General features: G+C 41.8%; 1 protein-coding gene across 1 annotated transcript in view; it reads left to right on the top strand.

Annotated features, from left to right (window-relative positions):
* The window catches only part of FRAS1 (Fraser extracellular matrix complex subunit 1), a 505,552-nt gene that overhangs the window by 273,139 nt on the left and 218,120 nt on the right, over nt 1-14,293 (top strand). Inside the window, 2 exon segments of the mRNA XM_070458257.1 lie at nt 390-530; nt 2,040-2,216. Coding sequence (XP_070314358.1) covers nt 390-530; nt 2,040-2,216 — 318 coding nt within the window.

The raw sequence follows: 14,293 nt of genomic DNA, 5'->3' as shown, positions 1-14,293 counted from the left end.
AGAGATCCAACCAGTCCATCCTAAAGGAAATCAGTTCTGAATTTTCATTGGAAGGACTGATGTTGAAGTGAAACTCCAATACTTTGGCCACCTGTTGCAAAGAACTGACTCATTTGAAAAAGACCTTGATGCTGGGAAAGATTGAAGGTGGGAGGAGAAGGGGACAACAGAGGATGAGATGGTTGGGTGGCATCACTGACTCAATGGACATGGGTTTGTGTCAACTCTGGGAGTTGGTGATGGACAGGGAGGCCTGGCATGCTGCAGTCCGTGGGGTCGCGAAGAGTTGGACACAACTGAAAGACTGAACTGAACTAGCACATGAGGGGCCCAGCCAAGAAGTGGGCACTCTAGTTACCTCAGTCCCACTGTGTTCCTTTCTTCCGCAGTTTGTCACAACTCATGTGCCAGCTGCTCAGGACCTGCGGCCTCTCACTGCACCACCTGCGTCCACCCCCAGGCCCTGCGCCAAGGCCACTGTCTGCCCAACTGTGGAGAGGGCTTCTACCCCGACCATGGTGTCTGCAAAGGTATTGTTGGTGTCATCATCACCATTTATTTATTTACTTGCTATGCTGGGACTTTGTTGCAGCATTCAGGCTTCTCGAGTTGAGCTTGCAGGCTCAGCAGTTGTGGCAAATGGACCTAGTTGCCCCAGGGCGTATGAAATCTTAGTTCCAGGACCAGGGATTTAACTCCCATCCTCTGCATTGGAAAGTGGATTTTTAACCCCTGGATTACCAGAGAAGTCCCTTATCATCATTCCTGATAGACTTTCCCATCACAAGGACATAGAGATAAGTTATTTTGTGGGGCAGCTCTTCCTCTAGTGTATCCCATGTGGTTATACCTGAATTATAAGTGGTTTTTTTTTCGTTATCAAAGGGAGAATCTGAAAAATCACATTTGAATATTTGTTGTAACACTGAATGGGCCACCATCTTTCTGGCCATCCTTTAGGGGAATGTCATTCCCTTTCCTGTGCATTAAAATGAACCCAGCTCTTCTTTTCTCTCTTTTCGATCCTCTGAGCATTACTAATGTTTTTCTTATTCTTTATTTTGTTTTTCCCTGAAGAACTTTTTGTTAATGATACTGCTAAGAAAACTGAGACTTACCAGCAATGCTTCTGGGCTGAGTAAAGTGGAAAATCTTCCATAGCTATTTGCCGAAAAGGCTCTCGGCTCATAGGGAGGGCAATCTCCTTTGAGTCTTTTGAAACTGGAACATTGGTAGCAAACATTTTAATTAAGCGAACTTAATTTGTTTATTTATACATAGGGCACCTTGGAAAAGTTGTGAAGGATAGTTACAAGGGGAAGAAAAACGTATTTAAAACAGGGCAGCTGCTCTAAATACACCGAAAAAGACAATTTAGAGAATCTTTGAAAAGACGGGAGCAACCATTATATCAGACTGTGGGCAGGAGAAATTTTGAGTACTCTGGCTCTGATTTCCACCAGCAGTCAAGGAAAACCAGAAACCGTGATGGATTGTCAAGTACTTGGTGCTGCTCTAAAGGGGCCTCTTCCTGGTCTAGAAAAGCAGCCTTTCCTCACATAAATTCTAACAGAAATTTGTTGCCTGGACCCCTCTGTAGTGGGTGATGGATGCTGTAATGGACAGTGACACAACTACCATTTTTTGCACATAACAGAGTAACAGCCTTTATAGGAATGCTTCTTAAAATCTTCCATTAAAAGCTGAGATTATAACATTATATCGTCATCCACTGTATGTGACTCTCTGGAGAAACAAGCCAAGATTGTCCAGTTTGCTTTTTTCTTCCCTCCGTGATCTAGCCTGGCAGCTCTTCCAGGACCTGAGAGACGTGGCTAGTTAGCATCACCCTCATTTGGCCTCTCACAGATATTGTTATTATCCCTCCGGGCTTTGTGGAGAATGCTGGAAACACAGTTATCTGCAAGGTTGTATCTGGTGAACTTTTCTGAGCGAATCAGACTTCCTTAGGGACGCCCCTTGGTTGCAGTGCTTAGCTGACCCTTGGGTTGATTCCTGCATTTTGTTCCTCTCGGCAGCCTGTCATTCCTCTTGCCTGACGTGTGTGGGTCCAGCGCATTCCCACTGCACCCAGTGTAGGAAGCCAGAGGACGGACTGCAGTTTCAGCCGATGTCGGGTGCAGACATCACCTCGGGCGAGTGTCTGTCCCCTTGCAGAGCCCAGTTTTACTTGGAGAACACTGGACTGTGTGAAGGTGAGTAAGCCTGATGGGAGGAAATATTTAGGTAGCTTCCAGGCTTACCTCTTGAGGGGTTCTGTGAGGTGGGACCCAAGCCAAAAGTTCTTTGTTTTCCCACCACAATAGTTTCTGAGTGTTTCCAGGTGGAAGACCGACATGTAAGAGAATGACCCCACTGACATCCCCCTTCCTTTGGTGAATAACAGGTGATCTTAAAGAGTTAGTTCCTTTTACTCCACTATCCCCAGAGTCACAGCCTCAGAAATTCCAGGTGGGGATTCTGTCAGAGACAGTATGAGTAGCTGAAACAGACACGGAGCACATTGTAGAATTCTATTTGTTTTAATTTGCTACTCTGCATATAAATTGATCTCTTCAGGACAAAATCTGGACTTCTGTCAAAATTTAGAAGTGAGTCCTGCCCTTGCTTTGGTGTAGTGCCTACAGAGAATTGATGCCATTCTGACTGCTGTGACCCAGAGCTGGGTCATCTATAAGCGGTTGAAGATGAGATGAAGGGGTGCATGCGTGTGTGGTTGTTCAGTTGTGTCTGATGCTTTCTTTCCCCATGAATCGTAGCCCACGAGACTCACGTGTCCATGGGATTTCCCAGACAAGAGTACTCGACTGGATAGTCATTCTCTTTTTCCAGAGAATCTTCCCAACCAAGGGATTGAATCCAGGTATCCTACATTGCAGGTGGATTTTTTACCATTTGAGCCACCAGGGAAGCCCCGATTTCTTAGGAGGTAGGGGAGGCCCCTCCCTGCTCCTGTAAGAACCTTCCTTGCTATTGGATGAATTTTTTGACTCTTGGGCACTTAGGGAAAAATCCACGACTTACATCTTTCATTATGAACATATGTTCATTAAGGGGGGTTTTGAATGCAGAAAAAAGTAGAAAAATAATCTCTCCACCATCTACCTGCCTAAACCCAATTGCCTTTCATTTTGCTATAATATGTCTGAGTCGTTTTTTCTTCCCCTGTGCATAGCATTGAATTTTTATTTTTGTACCGTAATTGTAAGCATACTGCAGATTCAGTGGTGTATTTGACAAGCCCACTTATTAAAATGGCTTCACTCTTACACTGGAATATGTACTCACATGGAAACGCTGGATTTCAAGGTTAGGTTAAAAGGCTTTGGACATGGTGAGTGATATGGCATAGTAGAAAGTATGTGGAATTGGAATACAGAGACCCCAGGGCAGATACTTAAGCTGTCAGAGCCTTCGCATCTGCAGTATTAGAATAGGGATAATTGATTTGCACACATGCTTTTTGCCAGGATCAAAGGAGGTGCAGAGCGTGAAAGTGCTTGGTAACTTGTAAAGCCCTCGTGATCATTTGGTATAAATCTCAGTCCATGTGCTCAGGTATTCCGGGACGTTATAAGGGTCACCCCCTGATCCCTGGGATGCACCAGCTACAGCGTGTTTACATGTTGTCTAAAATTGGAGGAGGGCCTCTACTCCCCAAAACACTGGTTTCCACCCATTTATGCGTTGTGCAAGCTTCCCGTGGTCCCTTAAACTCTCACAACTCTGTTTCCACAACCACTTACAAAATATGGGTATCTTTGCTGCTAAGAGCTCCAAAGCCTCTCTTTCTGTTTTGTAAATAAGATCATTTATATCATTTTTCTAGATTCAGCACACAGACACCAAGAGGTAAAGATGGGAGTGGGATGAATGGGGAGATTGCGCTTGACATGCATATACTGTTGCTACTCTGTTTAAAATAGAAACGTGATGAGAGCCTACTGTGTAGCTCAGGGAACGCCATGCATGCTCTATGGGGAAATGAATGGGAAGGAAATACAAAAAGAAGGGACATATGTATATGTATAGCTAATTCACTTTGCTATGCTATAGAAACCATCAGAACATTCTAAAGCAACTATTTTATTATTGTTGTTTAGCCGCTAAGTTGTGTCTGACTTTTTGTGACCCTGTGGACTGTAGCCTGCCAGTTTCCTCTGTCTATGGGATTTCCCAGGCAAGAATACTGGAGTGGGTTGCCATTTCCTTCTCCAGGAGATCTTCCCAGACCAGGGATCGAGTCCACAGCTCTTGCATTGGCAAGTAAGTGAAGTAAATAAAGAAGAAACTTGCCTAGGCTGTTCACCATGATTAGTCTCTTTCTACAATTTTGATCACTTCATTGAAAAAGAAAATTAGGGAATTTAGAGAGGGATCAGAAGAGATAAACAAAAATGATGACCATTTTAAAAGATAAATTGTCAATAAAAATGAGAGTAACCAGGGCTTCTCAGGTGACACCGTGGTAAAGAATCTGCCTGCCAATGCAGGAGACACATGAGGTGCAGGTTCGATCACTAGGTCTGGTCTGGAAGATCCCCTGGAGGAGGAAATGGCAACCTACTCCAGTATTCTTTCCTGGAAAATCCCATGGACAGAGGAGCCTGGCTGGCTACAGTCCATGGAATCATGAAGAGCACAGTACACGATGGAGCACAAATGCAGGCAACCAGGGTTATTCAGCCCGAAAATAATATTCCTGTTAATTTGGTGCACAACTTTGATGCAGACACTGTAAGAAGCACCTTACTTGTTCTATTTTTTCGCTTGGTCCTGATACCAGCCTTTTGGGGTGAGTGGGACAACTACTTTAGAGGAGAAATAGGCAGGAGGAAATTAAGGCTGTAACTTGCTCAATAGCAGGTAGCCAGCGCCAAGTAGAGCCCAGTGGGAACCTGAGTCAGCCAGACTCCAGTATCTATGCTATTCACCAAGAAGCCGTTCTAATATGGTCCCTGAAGGGGAAAAGGCACAGAATTACAGTATCGCAGGGTTGAGACAACCTCAGATTAAGAAAGCATCCTTGACCGAGGGGCATGTTCTTGGAATCCCTTTATACAGACACCTTTTACAAAGGATTAGAATCTAATCCCTCTGGAATGGTTTAATTGTGGTCCCATGTGAAAGGGCTGGATTGACCTCTAGAGGCCCGGGTAGCCTTGTGACTTTATGCTAATTCACACAGTACTATGAGATATCACACATAGAGCTCTCTACTCACATTTATTATGAAATTCTGAGGCCTCTCTGCTCAAGGTAGATTGTTGTGCTCAATATAGTAGTGATGTGGATGCGGGAGAAAGAGGTTAATTGAGTTGCCCAAGATTCCACTGGGAGACTGATTGCAGCCACCAATTGTTTCCAAGCTTACTTGAGTATAAATGTGTTGATTGATGTGTTTCCTGTCACTCATCCGGTATCTCTGGCAACCTTTCCTCCTTCCCACAATCTGTTCCTTTTTCGATTCTGCTGAAGCCTTGTCTCTGAACTCGGGCCTGGGAGCCCTGTGAGATTGCTTTGGGTGCTCCTTCTCACACACCCACCATACACCCTCTCCTCTGTAAGGAACATTTTAATAGGTTGGAGCTCTTGAGTGTGTGCCATTGAGAGTTGATTTTACAGACCTTTTCATCTCAAGTGCTTTGCTGTAAAGAAGCAGAAAGCAACTGCTTTCTGGAACTCTCCCTCTGCCTTTCTCTGAGACTGCAGCATAGAGTGATTAGAATATTACTGCAGTTAATGAAAGCGAGAGGCAGATGCATTAGAGGGAGAAGCAATTTACTTAGAGCCCGAATATTGTCAGGAGTTGTTATAAAAGTTTCTGCTCTGAGCTACCTGACAAACCCAGGAATTATCTATTGGAGGATGAGACAGATTTACTCAGGATATTTGACTAAGATCCAAGTCTGTGATAGAAGGATGAAAAACATAATTAACAAGGCGTGACCAAAGAGAAAAATTTTTTTATTAACTGGAGGACAGTCTGTTTTTTACATTGGGAAAGACCCTGATGTCGGGAAAGATTGAAGGCAGGAAGAGAAGGGGACAACAGAGGATGAGTTGGTGATGGACAGGGAAGCCTGGTGTGCTGCAGTCCATGGGGTTGCAAAGAGTCAGACACGACTAAGCAACTGAACTGAACTGAGTCCGTTTTTATTCATTCATTCTACAAATGTTTTTTGAGTGTTCCCTGGGTGCCAGGTATTATCTAAGCACTTGGGGTGCTCTCGTCAATGAGTCAGATGAAATTCCTGCTCTCACGGAATTTATATTGAGAGAAACAGAAAATAAAAAATAAATAGCAGCAGCAGCAATGAAGTCCACAGTATACCCTTGTACTATGAAACCTACAGCAAGGTATGGGGAAGACAGAGCGGGTGCTCTGAGATAGACTTCAAAACAGACGCACTTTGGTGAGATGAGGATGGAGACCTGAATATATTTGTCCTGCATTTTTGGCTCACAGAAACAAACTTGGGTACTTTACCAGATAGATCTTTGACTTTACACTTCTTTCACACACAGCCTCCATGTTTTCAGTGTGGCTGGAATTTCTGGTTCAAAATAAAATCTGTTACCAATTTTTGAAGATAGTTTGGAGGCATTTTTTAGTAGTCCACCAAAATTTTACATGTCTATTAAATATAAAGGACTTCCCATGTGGCACTAGTGGTAAAGAATCTGCCTGCCAGTGCAGGAGACATGAGATGCAGATTCTATTCCTGAGTCCTGAAGATCCCCTGGAGAGGGATATGGCAACCCACTCTAGTATTCTTGCCTGGAAAATCCCATGGACAGAGGAGCCTGGTGGGCTACAGTCTGTGGGATTGCACAGAGTCAGACGTGACTGAGTGACTGAGCCCAGTTAAATATTAATTGAGTATTAGGTACAGAAAGGGTTTTATTGATTTTATCCACAGTTCATCTCACCTGTTTAACTGATTGTTCCCTAGCATTGACGGATTCTAGTTTCTAAAACAAGCAAAAACTCCAAGAAACACCTGTCAGCACCTTTGTACAAATAAAACAACTTCATAAAACCCCAACCTTCTAAAACAAAATCAAAAGCCCATCCCTTACTTTTTCGTTCATCTTTCTCACTAACTTTCCATACCTCTGGGAGCTCTTCTGAGTCTAGATGAGTTCTTGAGAGTAAAGCTGGGTAGGGACCACCCTGTTCCCCAACTCCAGGGGTACCATTCTCACAGTAATTTATGTGATTGGTGCCTTCTGAAGTCATTTAGTGTCTGTGAAGCCTGTGTGGCTGAACATGCAGCTCAGGGTGGATGGATGGAAGGAAGGACCTGAGGCTTTTGTCGCTAGGAGGCCTTGGCTCTCTCCTATGGGTGTTCCTAAGGTCAGGTCAGATTGCTCAGCTCAGTCTCAGATTCTCCTTCACTCTTGTTGAAGACTCATTTATTTTTCTTTAAGGGATTCAACTATTTTGAAGATTCAGCTTTTAGTTGTGGTCTCTGTAGAGTAGAACTGCTCGTAGGAATCTCTTGACAATCTTGTTAAAATGTGGACTCAGATTCAGTAGGTCTGGGGTGGGGTCTGAGCTTGCATGTTTATAACATGTTTCAGGGGAGGCTGATGCTCCTGGTCCACAGATCGTAGTTTGAATAAGCAAAGCCTCTAATTAAAGAGTTGTGTGAACTCAGTCATGTCCAACCCTTTGCAACCCCGTGGACTGTATAGCCTGCCAGGTTTCTGTGTCCATGGAATTCTCTAGGCAAGAGTACTGAAGTGGGTTGTCATTTTCTTCTCCAGGCTACCTTTCCAACCCAGAGATTGATCCCAAGTCTCCTGCACAGCAGGCAGATTCTTTATCATCCAACTAACTAAAGAAGAATAAGTATATCACTTTATTGTATCACTGGTGTACTTCTAATGATCGCAGTTTTTTTAAATCCCAATTTTTATTTCTTTTCATTGCCTACATTTTGCATATTATTGAAACTTTGAAAAGTATAAACCAAAAATGTTAAAAATATCTAAATTACCAAGATTAACAAATGAAGACTTGGGATAAAAAGTTCTGACAATGTTGAAAGCCGCCATCAAATTACTTTAAAAGAAAAGGTTTATTGTCAAAATCAGTCCAAGAAGACATGGAAAGTATGAATAAATCAAAAGTCATACATAAAATTAGAAAGGTTAACAAAGAACTTCTTCTAAAAGAGTGCTAGAGTTAGACAGTTTAATGTGTGAGTTATTAAAATCATCAAAAAACAATACAAAGAAATCTTATAATAATATAAAATCCTAGAGCATACAAAAAGATAGAATATTTTAGAGTACACTATTTTTTCATCCAGCATAGCACGAATGCCAATGTTACAACATAACCCAGAGAAAAACTACAAATTTTAGATAAAATATTAAAAAGTTATCATGTTGAATTCAGAACTATATATCAAATTGAATTCAGGTTACTTTAAGGACTTACAGATTAGCTTATATTGAGATATCTATTAGGTAATTTATCATATCAAAACATCAAAGGAGAAAAAAATATGATCACTTTAATTTGCTGAAAATCTGTCTTCATAGGTTCATGATCTATTCTTCACATAAGGAAAAACCTCTTAGTAAATTAGGAGGACTATATTAAAAAATACAGAATTAAGAAATAAAAATATTTAGCATATAAAAAATGAAATATTTAGTATGCCCATGTATTACCTGAGATATTCTAAAATATTTTCTGTTGTTTATCTGAAATACAAATTTAACTAGATGTCCTTTATTTTATCTGTGGTTCCTACCTGTAACCCTTCTATTCTCAGATAACCTCTTTTGATCTTTTGGCATAGATTTCTACAGTTATTTACATACACACATACATGTATCATTTTATAATTTATGAAATTCCTTACAACCAAGAATTTGATTGGATATCCTGTGAATTTATATTTACTCCCATTTTATAGAAAGAAACTGAGACTTAGAAGGAACCAACTGAAGAGTAATTCAGCATTGGGAAGATCCTGGGCTCTAATGGGGGACATGGTTACCTAGGGAATATTTCCTTCTTTCCAAGCCTAGATCCCTTGTTCTTTTTTTCATCCTAGAGCTTTACAATTTAATTTCAGGCCAGGCCACCTCACTTAATGATCCCATCCAATCACTAAGTTGTGGTGGAGCAATGGGGTATGAGCTTGGTTGGGATGATTAACTCAGCCACGTAATTGGCCCAATTCTGTGGCAAATTGGGCTTCCATGTGGCTCAGCTGGTAAAGAATCTGCCTGCAATGCGGGAGACCTGGGTTCAATCCCTGGGTTGGGGAGATCCCCTGGAGAAGGGAAAGGCTACCCACTCCAGTATTCTGGCCTGGAGAATTCCATGGACTGTATAGTCCATAGCGTCACAGAGTCAGACACGACTGAGCGACTTTCACTTTCTGTGGCAAATTAAGGATGGATTTTTAAAAAATTCCCATGCAGTTTAGTGAGAGGGCTCAAGATAATATAATTTTGAGGAAATTACTAGTTTTGTTTTAAAAATGAACTCCATAGTGCAATAACGAGTTTTACCTACATATCTTCTCATGTATGATGTCTGTAGAAACATTGTGCTTCATAAAAGAATGCAGACATAACAAACTAGCCCAGTGCCCCCTCCCACCCCCCATCACAAGCATTTCATTATAGGGAGAGTTATCATAGAGCTTTGAGCAGGGAGACATCCAGGAAATTTTAGTATCTAAACTTTTCCAAGCCTTCTTTGTCAGTCTTGGAGACAGTACTGCCTCCTTAGGCAGAACTTAAACCTGAGTGGGGCAAAACTGCACAAAATCAATACAGATTTGGCATCAATTTTTTCCAGTTTTGTTGAAATGTAATGACATATAACATTGTTCAATTAAGGTGTACAACCTAGTAATTTAATATATGTTTATATTGCAAAGTGGTCATGACAATAAGTTTAGTCTGACATCCTTCACCTCACAGAGTTGTAATTTTTTTTCCTGTGATGAAAACTATTATTTACTGTCTCAGTAACTTTCAAATATACATATAGTATTGTTAACTATAGGGCTTCCCAAGTGGTTCAGTGGTAAAGAATCTGCCTGCCCATGCAGGAGCCGAAGGAGACGTGGTTTCGATCCCTGGGTCGGGAAGATCCCCTGGAGGAGGACATGGCAACCCGCTCCAGTATTTTTGCTTGGTTCATCAAAGAGTCAGGCACGACTGAGCATGCACACGCAGACCAGTTGTTAACTCTAGCACCACACTGTTCATTAAATTCCCCAGAGCTTGTTTATCTTATAACTGAAGTTTGTACCTTTTGACCATCTTCACTTATTTCCCCTCCTCGAATCTTAGTCAGCATCTGAATGCTGGGAGATTGGAGCCAAACCCTCTGGCAGCAGCTTCTAAAATGTCCAAGTGGGTCTTTTTCAGAGACTGTCTGGAAGGTGGTTGTTTCTGGTGGGGGTAGAGTCACTGGTTAACAACTATTTGTTTGCTACAACTCCACCAAGCCCACGAACTCGAACCCTGCTGATCATCAGAGTCAGGCCACCAGTGGCCATGTTCTCTGGGCAGCACTCAAGAAACCAGGACCCTAGACCTGCACACGGATTCTTTCCAGGGAGACATGAGTGACTTGGAGCTAGGCGGAGGGAGAACATGAACACGCTGTCCTCCCACCTCCCAGGTCTCTGGAGAGGATGGCGGGCACTCAGCCTTTATATGTGGGTTAAAGTAGAGGCCTGACCCTCAGGCTGCAGCCTTTACTATATACATGTGTGTCCCTTTCCGGAAAAGACTGGGAGATGCGCCTTTCTGATGGATGCCTTCACAAGGAGCCCTGAGGGGACCAATACCATGAATCCTAGCGAGCCCGTGAAGAACTGTCTCTTTGGATACTCTGATCTCATAGGTCTTCTGGATTTAAGCACCGTTGGCTTTTGGAGCTAGAGGTTGGAGGACCATTTCTCAGGTGGAAGTCTTAAAGTTGGGTAGTAAATGTTAGCTTCAAGCTCTTCCATCCTTAGGGAGAAGCTAAGCCTCTGTGAGTTCCCTCTTGATTATTGTATCAATATGTTGCTGTTCCAGGGGTAGGATTTATGGCAGGAGTGTGTCTCGGCATACTTACCCCCCCCTTTTTATTTCTCATTCATTTAATGTGTAGGAGGTGCTCAGCTAGTTTCTGGACTTCTTTCATAGTGAATTGGCCCATGTGTAATTGTAGATTAGCGTGACCACCGGAAGGAGTGAATTCAGGAGCCTCCTATGTTGCTATCTTGGACCAGAATGCCAATTTCTTTTTTAAATAAGAAACTCACTGATGATTTTGGTTAATTAAATAACTTGCTTTAGATGAATGAGAAGGAGTAAAGCATATTGTGGTATTTTATCTATTTAGTTGTTCCTAAGATTCACCAAAGGCCTTAAGGCACAGAGCTTTAATTAAAGAAATAAATGCGTAGGAGTCAGCCTGTTCTGCTTAAGAGTGTGTTGCTATTTATGAAGCTGGGATTCCCTTGAATTAATTGAATAAAATACGTGTCATTTATATTAAGTAACACTTTAATGTAGTCCCTAGAGTACTGACATAAGCTGTACAAATGCATGCCTTTTGGAGATGTTCAGTCTTCTCTTTCTCCTTCTTGCTTTTATAGCAGTGATGTGCTAGGTTTTGGGGATAGAGAGATGAAAAAAAAATATAGACCGTGCCTTAAGGAAAGAGTGATCAACTTAGGGAGACTGACATAGAAAAAATAACTGAAAAAACAAGATACATGTTTTAATGGCAATAGGCAGAAGATATAGAAAGAATGCAACAAAGGAGACTGAGCATTTAGGGGAGAGGATATGACAAAAAATTTGCAGAAGGAAAACTACATTAGGCTGTTGACAATTAATGGGAATTTACTAGGGAAGAAGGTAAGAAAGGGTATTCTTTGCCCGGAAACAGCAAGTGTAAAGTCATGGTGTGTTTGGAGAAGGACTGTGTATTTGGTTTTCCTGCAGGATAAAGTCTGAATGGTGGATTGTAGGGAAGTGATACTGGAGACATGGGGTTGGGTCATGTCATGAAGGGCTGCATGTGCTGTGTATAGGAGTTGACACTGTTGGTTTTGGAGAACCATTAGAAGATTTTAAGTAGGGAAGTAGTTTGGTCAATTTGCATTTTATGGGGACCTCCCTGGTGGTGATGTGGCAGGTAAATGGGGAGACAATAAGTAGGGCTGGCTAGGAAGCTGCCACACTGACCCATATCAGGAGTGACATTGAAAGTCTACATTAAGGGTCACGAGGATGATTAAACTGGGATAGATTTGATGCAGATTTAAGAAGTAGAAATCAACCTATCTTGGCTGTGTTATGGTGAGGAAAAGTAGAAGTCCAGCTTTCTCATTGTGAGCATCTTTGTGAATGGTAGGGTAAAGGCAAGCCAGGGACTACAGTAAGTCCCCTAGAAATGAACCATCAAAATTCAAGTTGCAAGCTGCCCAAGATGTGAACGTGTGTTTGCATGTCCAGTCCCAGCCGTTAGTTCACATGTCTGGCGTGCACGGTCACGTGTGTGCATCCTCCACGGGTGCTTATGCTCTTGTGTACCTTACCGCACACCACTGTATAGAGTGCAGCAACTCAGGCTGTTGATTTCAAGCCCGGGATGTCCAGAAGCGAGCATCACAGCAGCAGTGAGGTAGCTGGTACTACGGTACTTTTCAAGGCAGGGTACTGCAAGATTAAAGATGTTCTCATTTTTTTTGCATTTTTACATGTATTATTTATGTGAAAAGTATTTTAAACCTATTACAGTACGGTACTCTATAATTGTGTTAGTTGCATGCCTAGGCTAATGTTTTGGACTTTGACAAATTGGACTGATTAATGAATGCACGTTCAGAACTGAACTTGTTGGTATGAAGGGGGGTTACTGCACAAAAAGACTGGGTAGCGGGTAGGATGTGGGGTTGGGGTGGGTCATGAGTACAGCTTGGATGGAATGAATGTGATGTGATCATTTACATTAGGTAGGTAAGGGTTAAGCTTGGATACTTAATGGATAATGGATAATGGGGAATGAAGAATATGTGGTAGCAATGAAACACCAAGTAGAGACATCCCCTAGACAGGTAGATTTATGTGATTCGAGTTCAGGGTTAAAGTCAGAGCTGTCCACATAAATTTGGGACTCACCAGCCTGAGGCTGAAAAGAAAAGATCAAAGAGAAGGGAGACCTAGCGGTGTGCTGCCAGCATTTCCATCCACCTACCCCACCCACTCACCTTCCTAGCTGCCCTTCCGTTCAGTCAGCAGAAACTTATTTCCTGAGAACTTGTGATGTGCCAGGGACAGGGACTATGACAGGTACTGTGTGAATGAGAGAGATGGATAAGATGTAAATTTTACTCTTAAAGGATTCCCAGGGGCTTGGGGAGGTAGGATAAATCATGTTTTACCATCTGATCCAGCAATTCCACTTCTGGGCATATGCCCCAAATAATTGAAAGTGGGATCTCAAAGAGGTATTTTTATACCCATTTTTCATAACAGCATAATTCACACTAGCTTAAAAGTGGAAGCAATTCAGTGTATATCAATGAATGAATGGATTATCGAAATGTGGTAAATATGCATACATACAATGGAATATTATTCAGCCTGAAAAAGGAAGAAAATTCTGACCCATGTTTCCATGTTGGTGAACCTTAACGACATTATGTTAAGTGAAGTAAACCATTCATGAAAATGAACTAAATAGCACTATGCCTTTTGTTCTTTAAAAAGAAAACAGAAAGAAAGAAGGAAAAGAAGAGTGAGGGAGAGGGGGAGAGTAATTTTATTTGACGACTCATGTCAACTTCCATCCCTCATCATGGTGTTCCTACTGCCTATCCTAGAAGATTTTGATATTTACATCATAATTCAAGAGACATCCACCGCAAAAATTGTTTTGACATGAAAGGCTAGGAAATTTTATATGATATGAAAATATTTATGCTGGTCCACTTCATATATTATTTAAAAGGAAAAAAGAAGTAGCAGTGTCCTTTGTCTGAAATTTAAACAGAAAATAGAATGAACAAAAAAATTGGTGTGTTTTCATTGTTTTAGGTAAAATTTTTACTGGAGTCAGGTTGACTGGAATTTACAACCATCTGAGGACACTTTTAATGCCAAAACTTTTAGTGCTTAAGCAGCTCCGTTACGCTTTTTCAGAAATATACTCAGCCATCAACTGGAAAACCACTCTCTAAAAAATGTAGTGGAGAAATTACTCACAGAACTTATTCTCAAATCTCTT

Source organism: Odocoileus virginianus, chromosome 29 (genome assembly GCF_023699985.2).
Source record: "Odocoileus virginianus isolate 20LAN1187 ecotype Illinois chromosome 29, Ovbor_1.2, whole genome shotgun sequence".
In the NCBI taxonomy this organism is placed as follows: Eukaryota; Metazoa; Chordata; class Mammalia; order Artiodactyla; family Cervidae; genus Odocoileus; species Odocoileus virginianus.
The sequence above is the reverse complement of the archived record's forward strand: the minus strand, read 5'-3'. Positions and strand labels throughout refer to the sequence as shown.